At 44.4% G+C, this 21505-nt stretch overlaps 2 protein-coding genes across 5 annotated transcripts in view; both read right to left on the bottom strand.

Moving 5' to 3' along the window:
* Positions 1-76: 76 nt before the first annotated feature.
* On the bottom strand, positions 77-2018 carry LOC131342655 (protein ATP6V1FNB). Its single transcript, XM_058373766.1, has 2 exons — positions 424-2018; positions 77-348 (listed from the first exon to the last, which is right to left on the bottom strand). The coding sequence occupies exons 1-2, from the start codon at positions 836-838 to the stop codon at positions 230-232; spliced, it is 534 nt and encodes a 177-aa protein (XP_058229749.1). The 5' UTR covers positions 839-2018; the 3' UTR covers positions 77-229.
* A 569-nt stretch (positions 2019-2587) lies between these two features.
* Positions 2588-21505, bottom strand: part of flnbl (filamin B, like) — a 68897-nt gene continuing 49979 nt past the window's right edge. For all 4 annotated transcript variants that reach the window (XM_058373759.1, XM_058373757.1, XM_058373758.1 and 1 more), the window contains 14 exons: positions 19719-19847; positions 16885-17058; positions 16636-16794; positions 16061-16264; positions 15320-15472; positions 14654-14776; positions 9528-9794; positions 9233-9370; positions 9041-9156; positions 6796-6928; positions 6337-6513; positions 4609-4827; positions 3620-3823; positions 2588-3006 (listed from right to left, as the gene is read on the bottom strand). In XM_058373759.1, coding sequence (XP_058229742.1) covers positions 2819-3006; positions 3620-3823; positions 4609-4827; positions 6337-6513; positions 6796-6928; positions 9041-9156; positions 9233-9370; positions 9528-9794; positions 14654-14776; positions 15320-15472; positions 16061-16264; positions 16636-16794; positions 16885-17058; positions 19719-19847 — 2384 coding nt within the window. In that variant the 3' untranslated portion in view covers positions 2588-2818. The remainder of the gene's footprint in view (positions 3007-3619; positions 3824-4608; positions 4828-6336; positions 6514-6795; positions 6929-9040; positions 9157-9232; positions 9371-9527; positions 9795-14653; positions 14777-15319; positions 15473-16060; positions 16265-16635; positions 16795-16884; positions 17059-19718; positions 19848-21505) is intronic.

Below are 21505 nucleotides of genomic sequence, written 5' to 3'. Positions count from 1 at the left end.
TGAATAGATCGACCTTCACTAGAGAAAAGAAGAAAGCACAGTATGGTATCATCATCATTATAAAACATCTGAAACAAAAGTTTAGTGTCGTTTATTTTTTTTTTTCTAATGTAATCCAGCTAACATTTTGCATAAGGAAGTAGAAATGCCTGATAGAAATTGTGTGGAAATTTCAGTCGATAATGCTCATTTCCGTGGCGATAATTCCAGGCGTTTCCGGGAAAGTCGGTCACCCGAGGTGATCGGTTGAAGAGGGGATATTAAAAATACCATTCCTGGCATAGAAAGTGCTCCTGACGACGGCCGATCTTCCATTGACTGGCGATTTGTAGTCGTGTCCATAATCACCTGTAAACACAGACCCCCAAGGTTTTAGCATTCATTTTTACATCATGATCCCAAAAACAAACTCAAATAAGTTACCTAATCTCCATCCGTACTCCCACGAGGACAACAGCGGGTAGTCGAACCTTTCTTCGGGCATCTTCTGCGTGCGTCTCTTCAGGTACTGGCTGCGTCCTTTGCCCTCTTTAGATAAACCATTATAAAGAGTGTCTCTGGATTGAGGACTGACCGGTCTCATCAAAGGAGCTTCACTGAGTAGCACTGAAGCTTCCTCCTCCTTCTTCTTCATCATCGTCGTCTTCTTCTCTGGAGCTTTGACTACAGGGGGCAGAGTGAGTTTAGGGGCAGCTGTCGGATTCTTGGATTTGCGCGAGGCGAATCTGATGGGATAATCCTTGCCGTATTTCATCTTCCAGTTGAGCCGCGTGTACGCCTCCTTCATAATCAGCTCACGGTAGCTGTTCTGGTTCTGGGTTGTCAGTAAGGACCTCATTCCTCAGGCTGGAGTTAATGTGCACTGAACTGAGACTCTCACTCTAGGTTAAAGGGAAACCCAAGAGCTGTTTGTTATCCGTGCCTCACCTCCGGTCACCCAATCAGAGGGCAGATCCTCAGCAGGAGAGGGTAAACTGAGCATGCAGAAAAGGGCGACGACAAAAAAAAAAAGAAAAGAAGAAGTGCTGACGGAAACAAATTAGATCCAACCCTGAACGCAGGAACGGAGACTGTTCGTATCCCTTTAAGTAGAAAGGGTCGAGTTAGAGAGAGATATGATATAAACAAAAATAGAAGGAAAAATCGTTTTGGAGTCACGGAGACAGGTTCTCTGTGAGGTAATGCAGTTCTCACATTAGCCCAAATGATGGCAGTGTCATTCTCTAAAGGTCAAAGCCTAATCTTATTTAGCCCAGGTTTCAAAAACGGACCATGAATAAAAACCTCAATACGCCAAAATGACAGGAAATGACAACGGCTCCTGATTAAAGCGGATCAGAAAATAGGCACACTTCAAGCCAGGAAGCACTTTAAACGCAACAGGGATCCGCTTGAATGGAAGGTTTGTGCTGCGCACAGCAATTTCGATTAGAAGTGCACGGTGGGTGTTGCAGGGAAACAGAGTCATGGCACAGAACAGCACAGCACAAAGCTTTCTGTATTTAGCCTCGCTCAGTTATAGCAAGCAATCCTCAAGCAAAAGGGCTTACCTCAATATCTCCAGCCTTGGGTTCCTGCCAAGCGGAGAGGAAATTTTCAGCTAAAAATGATTCATGTAGGAAGATTTGAAAGAATATATTATGTTTTTTTTTTGTCAATCCCCCAAGCCAGACCCAGAAGGGACTAGGTGGCCTCTCGTATGCAGCTGGTGTGAGTCTACATTCATCACAATGGCGCCTGAAAGAGTCACCTTAGAAATGGTTACCGGTCGCCTGTGGATACAAGGGCAGCGTTTAATCACGTCACACTGTTGCGTAATCACACAAGACCTCTTCTTTTCAATCTTTATTCCAGTTTGTTTTTCAATTTCCAAAATGTACATCATTTCACATTAAGGCACCCCGGGGACTATGAGGACAATAATAGCATAGCCCTTTCTGCTTGCTTTTTTTTTTTTTTTTTTTTTTAAAACTTTAAGAAAAAAATACTTTATTACCTTATCAAAACTAGTTAAGATAAGACAAATACCAGTAATACATGAAAATACCCTTGTAAATCCGTCACCGGAAATTCTCTCCGATCTCCTCTAGCGAAGGGCCAGGCAGAATATACGGTGCGTGGTTTTTTTGGAGACAGAGTGGACGTTTCAATTTATACGCTTTGTAAAAAAAAAAAAAAAAAAAAAAAAAATGAAGGGCTAAAAGATCGCTGCAAACGAATAAGGAAAAAAAAAAAAAAAGAAAGATGGACTACATGCATTCTTCATGCGCTTGCCAATCATTTCGCTATTAGCCGGCTATTAGATTAAATCGGTTACAGTTCGGATATTAGGACGATGCATTCCAACTCGGACGGATTACAGATGGAAGAAGAATGGGGGGAAAAGTGGTTCGTTCGATAACTCCACAAAGCCTCGTTCGATTCGTGAACAAACAATGTAAACGATCGCAGTAGTCCAAGATACGCAGCAGGTACGAGAATCAAAAAAATCATGGAAATACGAACAGACAAAACAGCATCAGTAGTAAGATAAGATTTCAAAGGAATGGAGACTCTTCAAAACTGACACCTGATTCATACATCTACGTTTTCTTTTTTTTTTTTTTTTTTTGTAAATTTGTGCCCCAGGAAGGTGTTGAGAAACTCAGTGGTTTTCTTTTTTCTAAAAAACAACAAATCGATCGCAAAAGACTTGCAAACTTAAGGTAGCAACAGTCCACCATGTACAAAATACAAAACCAAGTGCAAGTGTGTCATCCATCTGGGGCGTAATTAAAGGTTTGGCCAGGTTTCCATTGCTCCCCGTGATGCGTGAGATTTAAGGCACAGTGATGTGGAACGGAGAGCCCGGGATGTGTTCCTCACCCCACTTGACCGCCAGGACGTAGTTTCCGCGCTCCTTCAGCATGTAGCTGACGTTATACTGCATGCTGCCCATGTGCTTCACCATGATCTCCTCGCACGGGGTCTGAGGTCCGAGAACTCCTACCAGCAGCATGTTCTTACCTAACACGCACAAATACACACATTTCACATCATTTAGGATTTAGCGCTACTTCTTCAAAAAAAACCTAAACGGACAAAATGGACTCTCTAATGCAACATGATGTAGAACTGCTCATGTCTGATCTCACTAAGAATTTGCAGATCGCTTTCATCACTTCGTCCCATCTGGAGACACTAGGATGAACTTTTCAGTTTTTTTTGGAGATAAAAAACTGCGGTACGTTTTAGTTTAACATCCATGCCAAAAAAAAGGGAGAAAGGATAAACGAAAACAATCCCAGATTAAAAGTATTACTAAAAACAGCCCAGAAACCCTGAAATTAGGGATCATATAAAATGTGATTTCAGACCAATGAAAGCTTTTGAAGTTTTCCAGAGATGTTCTTCCAGGAAATCTTGAAATACGGCACGTAAACATGACTGAATAGAGCAAGAGATTTAACTCGTAACCAGAAAAAGCACAGCGTTGCGTGCAGATTAATAAATTATCAGCCATCAGCGAGGAAACGAAACCGCTTTCTGGTTCAGAACTGTCGGATTACTGAGGAAATTTTTCGCATCAATTATTCAAGATGCTTTTACTGACGTCTCTGCTTTGGGCTTTGGTGCTCACCTGCTTTGCTGCAGTCCACAGAGAAGCTGGCTTTCTGGCCCACGTAGGCTTTGCTGAGACCAGGGCCTCGACTGGTCACTTTGCTGGCATCAGACGCAGTCCTGGGCATGGCGTTGGTGGAGTTGGCACTGATCGCTTTGACCGCGGGATCCACCATCAGTGTGGAGGTCTCGCTGGCGTTGGTCACGTTCACAAGCCGGGGGCCTGAAGAGAGACAAATGTGATGTGTGCTTCATAAATAATCACGTGCTAACATGTATAACTGAAACTGCCCTGGATATCTGCCTCTGAAAGCTTCGCCGTTTAACCGCCAATAGAAACAGAATTCTAATCAGTACGTCCAAACATCCTTTGGGAACTTTATCGAGGTTTTCAACGAACCCTGTGAGCAGTACAAGTCTGGCCCCAAGTGTGTGATCACAGACCCAATCATGAGTTCCTCCTAACTCATTGTGTTATGCAATAACCAGATCCAATAAACTCACAACTGACAACTGGACTGAAGGATCTACATAGAAATCTAGCTATGCAGGAGTGTGAAAAGAAACCAAACTGACTGTTAAAGACAAAGCGAGTCTTACAGGAAGCAGCCAGCTCTGCAATGCAGCGTTAAAGCTGCAATGCAGAGGTGCAATGGGAGCAAGTGGTTAAGGCTCTGGGTCATTGACCGGAAAATCAGGGTTCAAGCCCTAGCACCACCTTGAGCAAGACCCACAAACCCACCCCTGCCCCAGGGGCCCTGTATCATGGCCGACCCTGCGCTCTGACCCCAACCCCCAAGGAACGGAAGAAAGAATTTCACTGTATAGTAATATATATGTGACAAACACTCTGCTAAATAAAACCAATATTAATGAATTATTGATAAATGTTTTATATACAGAGATGCTCACTCGCAGTTCTTCGACTTGATGCATCCATGCAGCTGGATTCATCATAGATAAGGAACTCTGGTATTGATAAGCGTCTGTGTAATCTAATCTACATACCAGTGACTTTGGCCTTGAAAGGACTGCCCGTGATGTGATTAGGGCCGCCGTATTTGATGCTGATCAGGTAATTTCCAGGAGCCATGGGTGTGTAGTGTACTCTAAAGCCTTCAGGACACTCCTGACACTCGAGCTTCACTTTTGAGGGTCCTTCAACCGTCACTGCCAAAGAGCCTGGTCCTGCTTTGCTGGTGTTGATGGTGAACTCCGACTGGTTTCCTGCATGAATAAATGTACAATATCAGCCTAGTAAATAACAGGCAAGACCTTTTACACACAGAGTCGTATATTCCTGAACATACATGAACATAAACATAAGCAGCAGGACCATAAAAGTGCAGACGGACGCATAAATCCTGAGCAATGGAAAACAACCGACACGATCAGCTCGGCCCAGGCGTATTCCATCACCTGCCGTCTTTTTCCTGAGCAACGTAAATCCTTGTCTCTGAGCCTTTATTTCCACTTCTACGCATAATCGACGTGTTTGTCATGCTCCACAAAGAAATCGTTATTCTCTTTTCAGAGCCGAGAGATAGAGATGGACGCTTCTCAGCCGGACGGAGGCTTGTCCTGTCACTACAGTCAGATCTGAGCGGTTCTAACAATACAAACATTTCGCTTTGGGTGGAATATATGATCAAACTTGTTTGTTTGAATCATCAAGCAGTAAGAAGTGTTCAGACACGTTTTATACCATTAGAGATGGACAAATCGGTGACCTCAGACAAGTACCAGGATCTTAATAGTTAGGTTTCTGGTCATTAAAACATGAATCTAGGAGCTTGCCCACTGTAGACCAGTCTGAACTAATGACTTCAAAACGTCTACCCCTGGCTATTAATGAGGTTTTCTTCTTTCGGCATTTCCCTTCAGGGGTCTCCACAGCGAATCATCTCTCTCCACCTATCCCTATCTTCTGCATCCTCAACACTTGCACTCACTAGCTTCATATCCTCATTTATTACATCCATATACCTCTTCTTTGGCCTTCCTCTTTGCCTCCTGCCTGGTAGCTCCATGTCCAACATTCTCCTACCACTATACTCACTCTCCCTCCTCTGAACATGTCCAAACCATCTTAATCTGGCCTCCCTAACGTCCAACATGAGCCGTCCCTCTGATGTACTTGTTCCTAATCCTGTCCAACAGTGTCACTCTCAAAGAGAACCTCAACATCTTCAGCTCTGCCACCTCAAGCTCTGACTCCTGTCTCTTCCGGTCTCTCTAAAACCATACAGCATGGCCGGTCTCACCACTGTTTTCTACACCTTCCCCTTGATTCTCGATGATGGGGGGGGCAAAAGAAATGCATCATAACCAGACTTCTTTTAATTCTTACAAACATAATACTCCAGATATTAAATGTACATGCAGAATAAAGACACACTCTGTTAAAGGTTTCACGAGACCAGCCGATTTTATAGTAACGTAACGTCTTTTTCTTAAACAAAACATAATGAAAATCCAGCAAGCTGTCAATTTAGCCTGCACAGGGAACCATGCAGCATTGCTCTTAATATTGGACAGCAACCTGGACCATCTAGGCCGATGTCTTGTGTCTCCAAAAACATGTCATGTGTATTATTTTCGTTCTCTTTAACGGCTGTCTTGCATAAGTAACGTTGGCCGTGTATCAGCGCAACCTGGCATGCGTAAAAGATCAACACGGAAAACTCCAAGCTAAATGAAACCGAGCCAGAAATAAACACGTTCCTGATCCCTTACCTGTAGTTCCTTTCTCCAGTCCGGCGCCATATGCAGTGACCAGTCCGGCGTCTCCGCCCTGTCCTGGCTCCCCGACCCTCACCTGGAAAGGGCTGCCCGGGATGTGCGTGCCGTTAAACTTCACGTCGATGGTGTGGACTCCATTCTCTCGCGGGATAAACCGGATGGCGTACTTGTCTGGAGAAGGACCAATAAATCAGTTAAGGCAATATGAAGAAAACTGAACAAAATGTCTGAGGAGGAGGAGAAGAAGAAGAAGAAGAAGAGAGAACTGGAAATCAGGTCTCTCTGGCTAGCCAACAACAAAAACACTAAAAAATATTTTTTGCTAAACGTTTGACTTGGATGAATTTAGCTCATTATGCTGTCAGTTCATGCAGTCATGTTTCATTTTTCAAACTCAACGTTTCTGATGATTTCTTTAAATACTTGTATCCTGGACCACGCTCGAGTCTTTACCTTGTTCCAGTTCAGAAACCACACAGTCCTCGAGCGCTCCGGACGGACTGTGCACTTTGGCGTCGATGACACCCTGAGCGCCGTTCAGACGGACAGCGAATGAAGCTGGCTGGTTCACCTTCAGACCCGACTCCTGCAGCAGCAAACGGGGGGGGGGGGGGGTCAGTCAGTCATATCCCTCCATCACCTGAGAGTCACTGAACCACACACTGAACCACCAAGAGTTTTACAGAAATCATCTCCGGAACCAACTTTTGTATGTTTTTTTGTAGAAGTAATTTCCTTAATTCGGTTGTCGATGTGGTTTCACAGAAATATCACCATCATGTGCACACATTTCACCAACAGTCTGATCCACTGAGGAAACACTATTACACACAGATTAGATTATAAACAGTGTCAGGACCTGTCTCAGCCTGAATCTCTCTCTCTCTCTCTCACACAAACACAGTCTCACTCTCTCTCACGCGCGCACGCTCACACCGACGCACTCTCGCGCACGCTCACACCGACGCACTCTCGCGCACGCTCACACCGACGCACTCTCGCGCACGCTCACACCGACGCACTCTCGCGCACGCTCACACCGACGCACTCTCTCGCACGCTCACACCGACGCACTCTCTCGCACGCTCACACCGACGCACTCTCTCGCACGCTCACACCGACGCACTCTCTCGCACGCTCACACCGACGCACTGTCTCTCTCGCGCACAGACGCGCGCACACTCACACTGACGCGCGCACTCACAACGATGCACTCTCTCTCACGCTCACAACAATGCACTCTCTCTCACGCTCACAACAATGCACTCTCTTTCTCACACTGATGCACGCTCACACACACTCGCACTCTCACAAACTCACCCTCACACACTCCCTCTCTCTCACACAGTCTCTCCCTCTCTCACGCACACTCTTTCTCTCCCTCCCTCACACAAACACACTTACAGACTCACACACTTTCTCTCTCTCTCTCTCTCTCTCTCTCTCTCTCTCTCTCTCTCTCTCTCTCTCTTTCTCTCTCTCTCTCTCTCACACTCATGTGAACTTTTTCCCCAGGCTCCACACATTTGCTCAAACTATTTTGTACAGGATGGTAAAGAAAAGAAGGATTTAAATGATCTTTTGCATAACTGCCTTACTTTGGAAAGCCCAAAGACCCGAACAAAGCCAAACTCTGATTCTGGCCGCACTCGCTCATCTATATTTTTACAGCTTATAGTAAATGACACCTGAAGAAGTCCTGATCCAGCAACCAGTAACACCACAGGAGAGCTGGGATTGTTCTGATAAACTTATTTTTACATCACATTTCCAAACTGTGTGTCAATCATGCAACAGGATGTCCATCCATTATCCATTTACACACACACACACACACACACACACACACACACACACACACACACACACACACACATTACCTGACCTCACATCAGACCAGCTAAAGTTCAGGAGAAAGAGGTTCCACCTTCTTTAAGACACATTCAGGAAGCACAGCAGGAATTGCTAAGATTTGCTACGCTACGCTAAAAGAGGAAAGCTGGTGCTCCTCTCTCTCGCTGCTTTAGGCAGGCCGTGAGTTTTCTGTTAAAAGCCTTTAAATGAAACACAAGTGAAACACCTCGAGTCCCACACACGCATATTGACGTCCAGCAGCTGTTCAAAGAAGGGTCACTTTCTAATAGCAGTACTTCTTTCTCCATATGGCGGAGGAGAAATCGTGTGGAAAAGCTTGACGATGTGGCTGAAGGAGGCGGGAGTTAGAAAACGCCCTGAATTTATCACAGTTACGGCTCATTAAGATTCAGGGAGGAGCCACGGTGGTGAGAGCACAGGATCCTGCCGCAAGACCACCAGGGATTGATGTTTATTTATATTATAATATCTATACACTATTATTATATAAGGATATATTCAGCAGCTGACCAATCAGAATGGAGAATTCTACAATGCATTGGGAAAAAACATATATTCTAGACGTGGCCTCCATGGAAAGTGTTAAACTTTCAAGCCTGGTAAATTTGTATACCAATGAAAATGGTGTTCTAAACCCTGGCCTAGCTTAGCCCAGCTAGCCTTGTGAAGTTTAGGGCTCTGTGCTATTTCTGCCATGTATCCTGAAATAAGAATCTATGAACCATTGATAATTCCCTGCTATTATCTTCTACGGAAGATCAGAGCCCTGTTCTTTGACAGCTGCGGACGTGTCCCGGTGTGGCGATGTTTCCTCGTGTCTCACCTGAAGACTGGTAACAGTGAGACGCCGGGCATCGTGTGGCGGCGCGCACACGGGCACCAGGAAAGGACTGTCGGGGATGTGCTGGTCGTTGAACTTCACAGACACCTCGTAGTCACCTGCAAACACGGAGAGCCATTTAGCGAGGTTTCTTTTCCGAGATCTGCATCCAGATCACGGCGAAATTATACACACCAGGTTCCTGAGCCACATAAGAGACACCGCAGGAGCCGTCCTTCCTGTCCTCGAAGGAGAGTTCTGCACGGCTGGGGCCCTCTACGGCGATGGACAGGCCACCGGCACCACCCTCACGTGTCCAGATACTGAACTCGGCTGTAAACGTGGTGCACAAATGTGTTCGATTTATATGCTAAAGATTTTTAGATTTTTATAGATTTTTTTTTTATAGGAAACAGACACTTATTAAGTACATCTTTTGGAGCAGTATACTCCAAGCTCTAATCAATTATAAGACGAATGATATGAATACCTGGGACACCGATCTCCGCCCTCTCCAGCCCAGGACCTCCTGCCCGCACTTTGTTGGCCCCTCCTTCTCCCAGAGGCCCCACAGTGAACTGGAAGGGGCTTCCTGGGACATGTTGGCCGCGGTACTTGACGCTCACCGTGTGCACGCCCATCTCGTGTGGAATGAAGCGTACGCAGTAGGTGTGGTTTCCCACCGCTACAATCTCAGCCGGTTCGGTAGCACCTGAGGGGCTGGTGACCTGAGCGGAGAGGTCATGGACGTCGATCTCTGGACAGGGCAAAACGAAAGGAGAGAGAGACAGAAAGAAGAAGAAGTGGTGATGAACAACAACAATCCTGCAGGTAGAACGGAAATATATCAAGAGCAGCCTTTCAACTCCAGCAGTCTGCAGGATGGCTTTTGCAAGCAACATGGCAAAATGTTCCAAAAGAGGCTAATAGCACACGGATATTCAAGGGTGTGAGCTAACCATGTGCTATTTTCACATGCATGTAAAACACTCAGTGTCACTCATGCTGCAAATAATAGCAAGCGCTTTCTGCCAACCTCTTTGTCCTGCATGCCCAGCGCTAACAACGCACCCTCCAGCCCACAGGGCCTTGACAGGGATGGCGTGGTCGTCCTGTTGAGCCTCACTGTGCGCACAGTGATGCTCCGGACGCTCAAGCGCCGTGGAGAGTATGAGGGTTTTCCCCCAAGCCACAGAGAACAGCGAGAACGATACACTCCACGAGAGAGGTGTTCCCGGGCCAGAGCCAGGAGAAACCACGTCACTGAATAGACAAAGACACAGGCAGAGAAAGAAGAGAAGGAAACAAGTGAGGAAAGGTAAAGAACAGCCAAATGAAGACAAGATGGAAAATTAAGGAGGGAAAAGAAATCGAAGGAAATACTACCTAGACAGCGCTTTCTGAAAACGGAAAATAATTTCATTCTTCGACTCTCCAGACTCGCAGTCCACACTCTCGTCGCCGCAGACCTTCTCGATTAGTTCCAATTAAGTGACTGAGTAATGCGAATGTACTCGAAAGCCAAGAGTTTAGAGAGTTAAACGGTCTGGAGACAGGAACGTCCTCCCTTTTTGTCTTTAAAGAATCTAAAAACATACACACGTCGCGAGGCACCAAATCTCTCTCTGATAAAAGCTTTAACCTAAATTATATATTAAGGGTAAGTAAGAGTGAGACCTTTTGCCTGGCATAACTGTAAACCCATTTAACCCAAATGGGTTATTAATAACCTGCCAAGTTCATACGGATTTTGCACAAAATGATAGCACTCTTATATGCGCTGATTCAGAACCAGACAGATTTATGTACAGGTCAGTGCCATTTTATACATATCCTGTCCTGTACTGTATTGTCTGTTTTCTACTAGCTCTCGTTTTGCACTGGCCCCTGTTTTGCCCTGTCTTTGGGTTCATTTTAGCTTTTGGACTTTAGTTGAGTGTAGCTATGAGTCTTTATGTAGCCCCAGGGTCCCCAGGGAGGGACGTTGTTCCATTTCACCATGTACTGAATCATCTAGACATGGTCGAAATGACAATAAAAGCCTCTTGACTTGATATTCACTAGAAGAAATGCTGTTAAAATGGTCTGAACACAGTGCGTGTGAAAAGGTCCGGAAGAGCTCCAATAAAAATGATTGGCTTTATTTTGTCCAGATTGCTTAATATGGCTGAATACGCAGCCTGGTTCCAGGTTTTTAGCTGAGAGTAAGCGTTCTCCAGTTGGCGAGCGAGGTGCATCACCCCCCCCTTCCACACACACACACACACACACACACAGGACATGAGCCTTGTCAAAAGGGAGCAAAAACTCTGTGTGGCCTCGGTTCCATTACAGTACTCATTACTCAGAGTTAGTCCTCCATTACATTACAACCTCATCCTCTATGATTGATACTTTAAACATGGCTCACACATGGCCCGAGTCAAAACGCAGCAACCTCCATCAACACATCCCGGACCCGTCTGACGTGACCCGCTCCAAACCAACAGCTGCATCGGTCCCTAGCGCAACGCTGGTAAATTACAGCACGGATCCGATGTCCTCATTCTTTAATATTACACACGACCCACGTGCGTCATGTTCCATATGGTTTTAGTTAGACTATACGATTCCCATTAGGAGAGATATGAGCGAGCGGGCGAGAACATAAAACCTCCCTTTGTTTATTGGTGTCTTTTTGGATGGCTTTGTTGTCAAGACTGCAGCCAGAAAGAGAAAGAACAGTTTGAGCTCGAACGTGTGAAAGTGTGGACTGAAACACTTGGTGTGTTTTAGGTAAATAATCAGTGATGTGAGGCTGACTGACCCAAAACTGAGTTACTGTTAGCACTCCAAAGCTAATTACTGTCCTGTAACAGCATGAAGTGCTCTAGAGAGATAGAAAGACAGATGGAAATACAGACAGCTAGATAGACAGACAGACAGACACATACATACAAAAAAAAAAAAGACACCGAGAGAAATAGGTGCACACGCACACACAGCGACAGAGAGACAGACACACACAGACAGGCAGGCAGGGAGGGAGACAGACAGACACAGACAGGCAGGCAGGGAGGGAGACAGACAGACACACACAGACAGGCAGGGAGGGAGACAGACAGACACACACAGACAGGCAGGGAGGGAGACAGACAGACAGACACACACAGACAGGCAGGGAGGGAGGGAGACAGACACACAGACAGGCAGAGAGACAGACACGCGCAGAAACACAGCCTTGTTTTGTTTTGTTTCTCCACATATCCAAGACAGCAGCTTCTTCTTACCTACAAAAAAATAAGGCAGATACCAGACTGACATCACGCTGGCATCCATCTGAACCCAGGAAAGAGGATACTAGAACCTCCATTTCTCTCCGTTTATCAGCTCACATATTCAGGAATTTTACAGGAATCCTAATCACACTGGAACTCAACACCCATACCCACGTCTGTCTTTTTTTCCCTCTTTAAATCCAAGTGTTGTCTGTCAGGAGCCATTTATTTCCTAAACATTTTCCTGGTCTTGAAACTTGGAAGTCGTAAAACTTATTTATTACACGATGAACTCTAAGTTCGGTATTTATTACCCCGATCCCTCACTGCTTACGGCCGTGTATACAAAACTAATATCTCTGTCCTGGGAGTCGCCGGTTCCAGACACGCCCATTCACGCTGACATCTGAAAGGCTTTGTTTTTTTTTTTACATGGAGACAAAGCAGCTCCAGGTGGCAGCCATCTTCCTTCCACTTGATATCTCCATCCATGAGGTGGAAGTTGTGTGTGCTGGAGTCATTGGGAGATGTTTCAGACGTTGAGATATGAGACACCCGAGAACATCAGGTATATGACTGTGAGCTGAAGGGCATATTGATTGAAGTGCTGCTTCATTTTCGATGGCAGGAATTCCCCCACGGGAAACAGATCACAGGTTCGCATTTCAGCAATCGGTCTAATAACGTTAGCGTTAATAGTGGACACCATGAATAGTGTAAAGAACATTAACACTGGAGCGAGTTTAATTACACTTTCTGACCAAACAGTACACAGTTCTAGAATTTATATTCACACTATCCGGTGTCACCCAGAGGAGGCTGGTTCCTCATCCTAATATCTCCTCAAGGAGTTTTTCCATCATCATCATCATCATCAAAAAAAGACAAAGAAAGAAAGACAGAAATAAAGACAAAGACAGACAGAGAAAGAAAAAGAAAGAAATACAAAAACAAAGACAAACAGAAAGAAAAAAAGAAACATACAGAAAGAAAAAAGAAAGAAACAGACAGACATACATACAGAAAGAAAGAAACAGATAGACAGACAAACAGACAAAGACAGACAGAAAGACACACAAAGAAAGACAGACAGAAAGACACACACAGAAAGAAAGAAAGAAAGAAAGACAGACAGACAGACACACACAGAAAGAAAGAAAGAAAGAAAGAAAGAAAGAAAGAAAGACAGAAAAACAGACAAAGTAAAATACAAAGACAGAAAAAGGGAAAGAAAGAAAGACAAAGAAAGAGACAGAAAATACAGACAGACAGACAGCTCTGGCTTGGTCATTAGTGCTAAATTTAGAATGCATCATCATGAATATATATCATCATGTATATATCATCATGTATATATCATGTATATATCATCATGTATGTATCATGTATATCATCATGTATGTATCATGTATGTATCATGTATGTATCATCATGTATATATCATCATGAATATATATCATGTATATATCATCATGTATGTATCATGTATATCATCATGTATGTATCATGTATGTATCATGTATGTATCATCATGTATGTATCATCATGTATATATCATCATGTATATATCATGTGTGTATCATCATGTATGTATCATGTATGTATCATCATGTATATATCATGTATATATCATCATGTATGTATCATGTATATATCATCATGTATGTATCATCATGTATGTATCATCATGTATGTATCATGTATGTATGTATCATGTATGTATCATGTATGTATCATGTATGTATCATGTATGTATCATGTATATATCATCATGTATATATATCATCATGTATATATATCATCATGTATATACATCATCATGTATATATATCATGTATATATATATCATCATGTATATATCTATCATGTATATATCATCATGTATATACATCATGTATATACATCATCATGTATATATATATCATGTATATATATATTATGTATATATATATCATCATGTATATATATATCATCATGTATATATCATCATGTATATATTTCTGTACAACACTGTGACAACATCCATTGTTTAAAGCGATATATAAATAAAACTGAACTGGTCCTGCTAATTCACACAGACTTCTATGATGGACATCGGGGTGTCCAGTCTTATCCAGGCACATTGTTTCACTCCAATAAAGCAGGAGCCATAGCTGATCGGTTCAACTGATCTGAGCGTCCAATAGACTCGGGTGTGGCTTCTGCTGGGTTGGAATGAGACCCTGAAGCACCCGTGACGGCCCTTTGAGAATAAGCTCGGACACCCCTGCTCTACATCGTCATGTTCCAAATGTGATTTTTGTTTATTTAAATGAACCCCTGATTGCTCAGATGGCAGCAGGAGGACTGGTTTCCTCACCTGGGATCCTCAGGTTTAGGTCACAGGCACTTCCGACCGTAGCAACAGAAGCGGCTCGTTGGCGGCGGCTGATGCTCTCGCGGATTCGTCCTTCTCCCGTTACCTTCACGCTGAACGGACTGCCTGTGGACAGAAAGGAGAAAAATGAGAATGTCAAAGGGAGTCAGTCGAACCCGTGACAAAGCACACCAAGTGGAATACACTCAATTAACCAGTCTCAGTGTAGAGCCTTACAGCACTGACTGTGTCTGGGGTATTAACTGTGGGTTTGTGTTAAAGGGAGGGAAGACGGGAAGGAAGGAAGGAAGACAGACAGAAAAAAGAAAGAAAGAAAGAAAGAAAGACAGACAGACAGACAGACAGACAGACAGACAGACAGACAGACAGACAGACAGACAGACAGACAGACAGAAAGAAAGACACACAGAAAGGAAGGAAGGAAGACAGACAGGATGGAAGAAAGAGACAGTCAGACAGAAAGAAAGACACAGTCAGTCAGTCAGAAAAGAAGAAGGACAGACAGAAAGAAACAGTCAGACAGACAGACAGGCGATATCTCCCACTGGGAGCTGAGGAAGTTAAACAGATGAGACAGAACAGAATGATCCTCTTGTAGCTGAAGTGATTGCAGGATGTGTGTGAACAGAAACAGCTCCATCAACCTACCAGGAACATGTTCTTCAGCAAACCTCACAGACACCACGTAGGTCCCAGGCTCTGTAGGACAGTAGGCGACACCACAGGTTCCATCCTCCATGTCCTCCGTCTGAATGTCCACCTTACTCGGGCCTTCGATGGACAGGGCCAATCCTCCATAACCTTGGTACACAGAAGAATAGCATTAGGAGTCGTTAGCATTTCAAATTAAAGACAGAATAATAAAACTCAAGTCAGTCTATATTAAGAGTAACTGCAGCCATTGTTCCGATTTACTACACAAACATTACACTAATTATGTCCACTTCAGATTTATAAACACCCCCAGGAGACACTTTTTTTTTTTATTATCCCATCCTGGTCAATTAAGCAGATTGGGGAGCAGAAATACAGCGGTGAATTAGCGAAATAAAAGAAAAATGAATAAAAAACAGCAGACATTTTGGCAGAATCGGAGCGCTTGTTCATTTAGTGTTTACACGGTTCACCCCAGAGATGATGCAAATTAGACTAAATAGGCCATAATGGCGTGGCAAGATTTCAAGAAGTTGACGGGGGGAAATGCCTGTTGTAAACTATTCCCGTCAGGACCGGTCAATTACCTTGAACATCTGGCCTACTGCTCTTTTAGCAGACGTAGAAAACCTCCAGCTTGCTTTTAAAACACGCTGAAAGAACACGCTCCATTCTTCACGCCAATCACAATCCCCCAGAAATCATACCAAGAGGCTAAAATGACCAGCATCTCACCAGCATCTCTCGTGTCCACTATAAAGTCCGCCATCTGGAACGTGCGTCCTTCTACCAGGCCCGGTCCGAACACCTTCACCCTGCTGGCATCTCCGATCTCAGACTGCACCACCATGATGGAGATGGGGCTGTTGGCAACATGGCGTCCGTTCTTCTTAATGCTGACCAAGTGCTCACCGACCTCTCTGGGGATGAAGGAAATACCTGAGGGAGGACGAGAAGAAAAGCATAAGCCGAAAAAAAAAAGGAAATTGTCCAAGAACATGTAGTACAGATTAAAGGATTAACACTGAGACCGGGATCCTATGAGAGCTAATTAAAGCAGCGGAGGTGTAGGATGATTTTCTTTCGCATGCTGGCAGGAGCAGGCGGTCAGGACAAAAATTGTAATAAAAGTCTTGTATAGTCAGCATATTTCGTGGAACGGATCTAGCGGTTGTGTTTCTATTCCGAGTTAATGACTCAAAACTGCAGCGAGGCACAGAGGAAGTGTTTGGGAGTGGTCTTGAATTCTGGCAGCGCTCCAAGTGCAGATAAGTGGAAAAGAGAGGAAAAAATAAAATAAAATCTTATACCGATGTGGTTGTTCGGCTGCCTCTTGAGGAGGCAGGGCTCGTCACGGCCCGAGGGAGCTTTGATGCTGGCTGTGAGAAGACTGAGGTCCGTCTCCGTGATGTCCAGAGCGAAGTCAGCAGCTGAGCCCAGCTTCACCTGAGACCTCCTCTTGTTGTCCTCTGCGAACCAAAGCAAACAGTTACACTCTCAGAGATGACGGTATTATAAAGATTTATTTTTTCATTATGACACTTTGCTGAGGTCCTCACCTGTGATCCTGGCAGTGAAGGGGCTGCCGGCTATGTGCTTGTCGTTGTAACGCACCAGAATGTTGTAATCTCCAGGTAGTGTAGGAAGATACGTGACGGTACAAGTGCCATCCTTGTTGTCAATGCATCCGATCTCTGCCTTTGACGGGCCCTCAACAGCCAAGTCAAGGCCACCTACACCATGATTACATCAGATCAAGAACCACTTTGCAGTTCTGCTCCACCCATATCATCATTACAAATGTATATAATTCTTCATTCAAACCCTAGTTTATCTATCCATATATTTATATGTATACACCAACCAGGCATACCATTATGACTACCTGTCTAATATCGCGTTGCTGACTTGTCATGCACTGTGTAATCAGACACGTTATCAGAACCAGCATTAACTTCTTCAGCAATTTGATCAACAGTAGCTCGTCTGTTGGATTGGATCACACGGGCCAGCCTTCACTCCCCACTTGCATCAATGAGCCTTGCCCACCCATGACCCTGTCACCGATTCACCACTGTTCTTTCCTTGGACCACTTTTGATAGATACTGACCACTGCAGACCGGGAACACCCCACAAGAGCTGCAGTTTTGGAGATGCTCTGATCCAGTGGTCTAGCCATCACAATTTGGCCCTTCGTCAAATCCTTACGCTTCCGGCTTCTAACACATCAACTTTGAGGACAAAATGTTCACTTGCTGCCTAATATATCCCACCCACCAACAGGTGCCATGATGAGGAGATCATCAGTGTTATTCACTTCACCTCTCACTGCTCATAAATGTCATGCATGGTCGCTGTATGTATGTATATTATATATCTACACTGTTACTGTTGTACATACATAATGTACACGTTACAAACATTTTTATATTAGCAAAAAGGCATTGTGTTGCTATGTACCTGTACTTTGCAATGGCAATAAAGCTGTATCTATCTATCTAAAGAAGATAAAGTACTAAAACGATGAACTAATTATTCCAAAACATAACTTCTGTATTATTTTATTTTTATATTATATTTTTTTATTTCATCAAGTAAACAGAACTACGGTGGCCGAGAAGTGCATCTGATTGGACGAGACATCTGTCACTCAAGACACACGGAAATCCGGCAGGCTGCGGCAGTAGAAAGTTCACTCGTGTGTATATGAACCAAGCTCTGCTCTTACAGCGCTCCTCACATCAAATAGTTTTGTCTCTGAAACATAGCCGTGTTCTTTAGAGATCGCAAACTAATCTTTATGCCATGATACACTATCAGGATATCCATAATCACGCCATATACACTATATTGCCAAAAGTATTCGCTCACCTGCCTTGACTCGCATATGAACTTAAGTGACATCCCATTCCTAATCCATAGGGTTCAATATGACGTCGGTCCACCCTTTGCAGCTATAACAGCTTCAACTCTTCTGGGAAGGCTGTCCACAAGGTTTAGGAGTGTGTTTATGGGAATTTTTGACCATTCTTCCAGAAGCGCATTTGTGAGGTCACACACTGATGTTGGACGAGAAGGCCTGGCTCTCAGTCTCCGCTCTAATTCATCCCAAAGGTGTTCTATCGGGTTGAGGTCAGGACTCTGTGCAGGCCAGTCAAGTTCATCCACACCAGACTCTGTCATCCATGTCTTTATGGACCTTGCTTTGTGCACTGGTCCACAGTCATGTTGGAAGAGGAAGGGGCCAGCTCCAAACTGTTCCCACAAAGTTGGGAGCATGGAATTGTCCAAAATGTCTTGGTATGCTGAAGCATTCAGAGTTCCTTTCACTGGAACTAAGGGGCCAAGCCCAGCTCCTGAAAAACAACCCCACACCATAAATCCCCCTCCACCAAACTTTACACTTGGCACAATGCAGTCAGACAAGTACCGTTCTCCTGGCAACCGCCAAACCCAGACTCGTCCATCAGATTGCCAGATGGAGAAGCGCGATTCGTCACTCCAGAGAACGCGTCTCCACTGCTCTAGAGTCCAGTGGCGGCGTGCTTTACACCACTGCATCCGACGCTTTGCATTGCACTTGGTGATGTATGGCTTGGATGCAGCTGCTCGGCCATGGAAACCCATTCCATGAAGCTCTCTGCGCACTGTTCTTGAGCTAATCTGAAGGCCACATGAAGTTTGGAGGTCTGTAGCGATTGACTCTGCAGAAAGTTGGTGACCTCTTCGCACTATGCGCCTCAGCATCCGCTGACCCCGCTCCGTCAGTTTACGTGGCCTACCACTTCGTGGCTGAGTTGCTGTCGTTCCCAAACACTTCCACGTTCTTATAATACAGCTGACAGTTGACTGTGGAATATTTAGGAGCGAGGAAATTTCACGACTGGATTTGTTGCACAGGTGGCATCCTATCACAGTTCCACGCTGGAATTCACTGAGCTCCTGAGAGCGACCCATTCTTTCACAAATGTTTGTAAAAACAGTCTGCATGCCTAGGTGCTTGATTTTATACACCTGTGGCCATGGAAGTGATTGGAACACCTGATTCTGATTATTTGGATGGGTGAGCGAATACTTTTGGGAATATAGTGTATGAATGTCCTTCCTCAGAGTAGCACGGATAATTCCATTTTCTTATAAATATTTGTTATTTTCTTTAAATGATTTAAAGTGAATGCTGAACTCCAGACATGTACAAGAAATAGTTAGATACACAATTTCCCACTGCTTGTGTATCTTGAGTGACCGACGTCTCGTCCAATCGGTGGGAAGAATTCCATTCGCAAACTATACCAATATTTTCCGTTTTGTCCCGAATTGTCCTTGTGTTTTTAAGATTTGTTATTGCACTTCTCGGCTGTCATACGGAACCGACGCGGTAGTGATGCCCACCTTCTGCAGCATCCTCAGTGCAGATGGTGAAAGTAGCTGGTTTGTTAGCGACGCCGTACACAAGGCCTGGTCCGTACGCAGTCACGTTGGGACTGTTAGCGTTGTTGACGTAGAACTGTAGAGGACTCTCTGTGGAGGAAACACACACACACACACTTTGAAGGTTGGCACTGATCTGTTACAAGCTGGGAAAAAAAGCAAACAAATCATTTATGACCAGATGTCATTATTAATCATTCTGATACACCTTTATCCCAAGGCATACTACATCTTGTGTACACATGAAGGACTTAAACGTGCAAGTTATTACACAGAGCAGAAGTGAAGCAATACTGGCTACTGCTGAATTCTCTGAACAGCTTCTTGTGAAAGGACTTAACACAATACCCTTTTGCTCGGTCACTGCAAAGGAAAAAACATTAAGAGTATAGTGTATCTACTTCGCCAGGGAACGAACAATAGACAATGGGCATTTTATCTTTGGTGCACTGTTAATGCTGAACAGGATATCCACATGTGTAATTAGCCCTGAATCATCCTGGAGCGAATGGAGGAGCGGTGAATCACACGTGAGGACTACCTTATACGGTAACACGGCTCTGGGTGAGGCTTTACCCTTGTAGACTCTATTGTTGCTCTGAATTGACGCTCTATCCTAGCGAAATGTATGACACTTAATACCTGCTGTGACAGCTGACAGATGTGGATTAGTGACTGGATAATGTCATAGCTGCCTTTTTGTGCAAGCCCCGGCACGAGGATCCTTGCCTGACTCTCCAGTTCCCATCCTACGCCGAGGCAGAGTGAATTCCCCAAGCTTGATGTCATACAGGAGATCTTGCACAATGTCAAAATAAATCGTTATGAATGATTAGTTCTCCTGTTCCCGCTTCTTCTCTCCGAGAAACACAGTGAAAGGTGAAGCTTTTCAACTCCCCTCAACCTCTGCAGCGGCGGCGCTCGTTGCGAGCCGGCGCACGGGAAGGGCAGGAGGAAGAAAGCTGATAGGGGGATGAATTATGGAGGAGGACACTGATCCTCAGCTGGTCAGAGCTGCATGCTCTTTGTGTGCGCTGCTAGTAAAAGGATTTCGGTGTGCGTTTTAAAGGAGAAGTTCACTTCCAGAACAAAAATCTACAAATAATTCACTCACCCCCTCGTCATCCAAGATGTCCATTGTCTTTCTTTCTTCCGTCGCAAAGAAATGATGTTTTTTGAGGAAAACGTTTCTCCATTATGGTGGACTTCAATGGTGCCAGAGAGTACAGTTTAAATGCAGCTTCAAACAGCTCTAAACCTCGATCCCGGCCGAGGAAGAAGAGTCTTATCTAGCGAAACGATCGGTCATTTTCTTCGAAAATTAAAAATTGTATTCTTTTTAACCACAAAAGCTCGTCTAGCACTAGCTCTGGGAGTCGCGTCCGCGATGCTAATCACTTCGAAAGGTCACACGTGACGTAGGCGGAACTACAGACCCAGTGTTTACAAAGCGAACGTGCACACGCTCTTTACTAAGGTACAACGAGAATGTACGGGTGTGTTGATATCCAGGGTGCAGAGCGAGCAACCACAGCTTCGATCGCTCAGGAAATTTGTGAGCGATCACGTTATTTCCAAGCAGATGTAATGTTTTAAGTTTAAAACAATTTCCACATCCAGGGTACACACACGAACAGACCATTTTAAACAAAACATACACTACCAGTCTACACTACAAGTTTGGACACTCCTTCTAATTCCATGGTCTTTCCTGATGTTTATTTCTTTCTACATTGTAAAACAATGCT

Source organism: Hemibagrus wyckioides, linkage group LG21, assembly GCF_019097595.1.
Source record: "Hemibagrus wyckioides isolate EC202008001 linkage group LG21, SWU_Hwy_1.0, whole genome shotgun sequence".
Lineage (NCBI taxonomy): Eukaryota > Metazoa > Chordata > Actinopteri > Siluriformes > Bagridae > Hemibagrus > Hemibagrus wyckioides.
Note: the sequence above shows the minus strand (reverse complement) of the source record. Positions and strands in the feature narration are given on the sequence as shown.

What these genes read in the sequence shown, in the direction of transcription:
- LOC131342655 (XM_058373766.1), bottom strand. Translation starts at nt 838, where the DNA reads ATGAGGTCCTTACTGACAACCCAGAACCAGAACAGCTACCGTGAGCTG. An exon ending in GGAGTACGGATGGAGATTAG is followed by an intron (nt 349 to 423) that starts GTAACTTATTTG and finishes CTGTGTTTACAG; the next exon opens with GTGATTATGGACACGACTAC.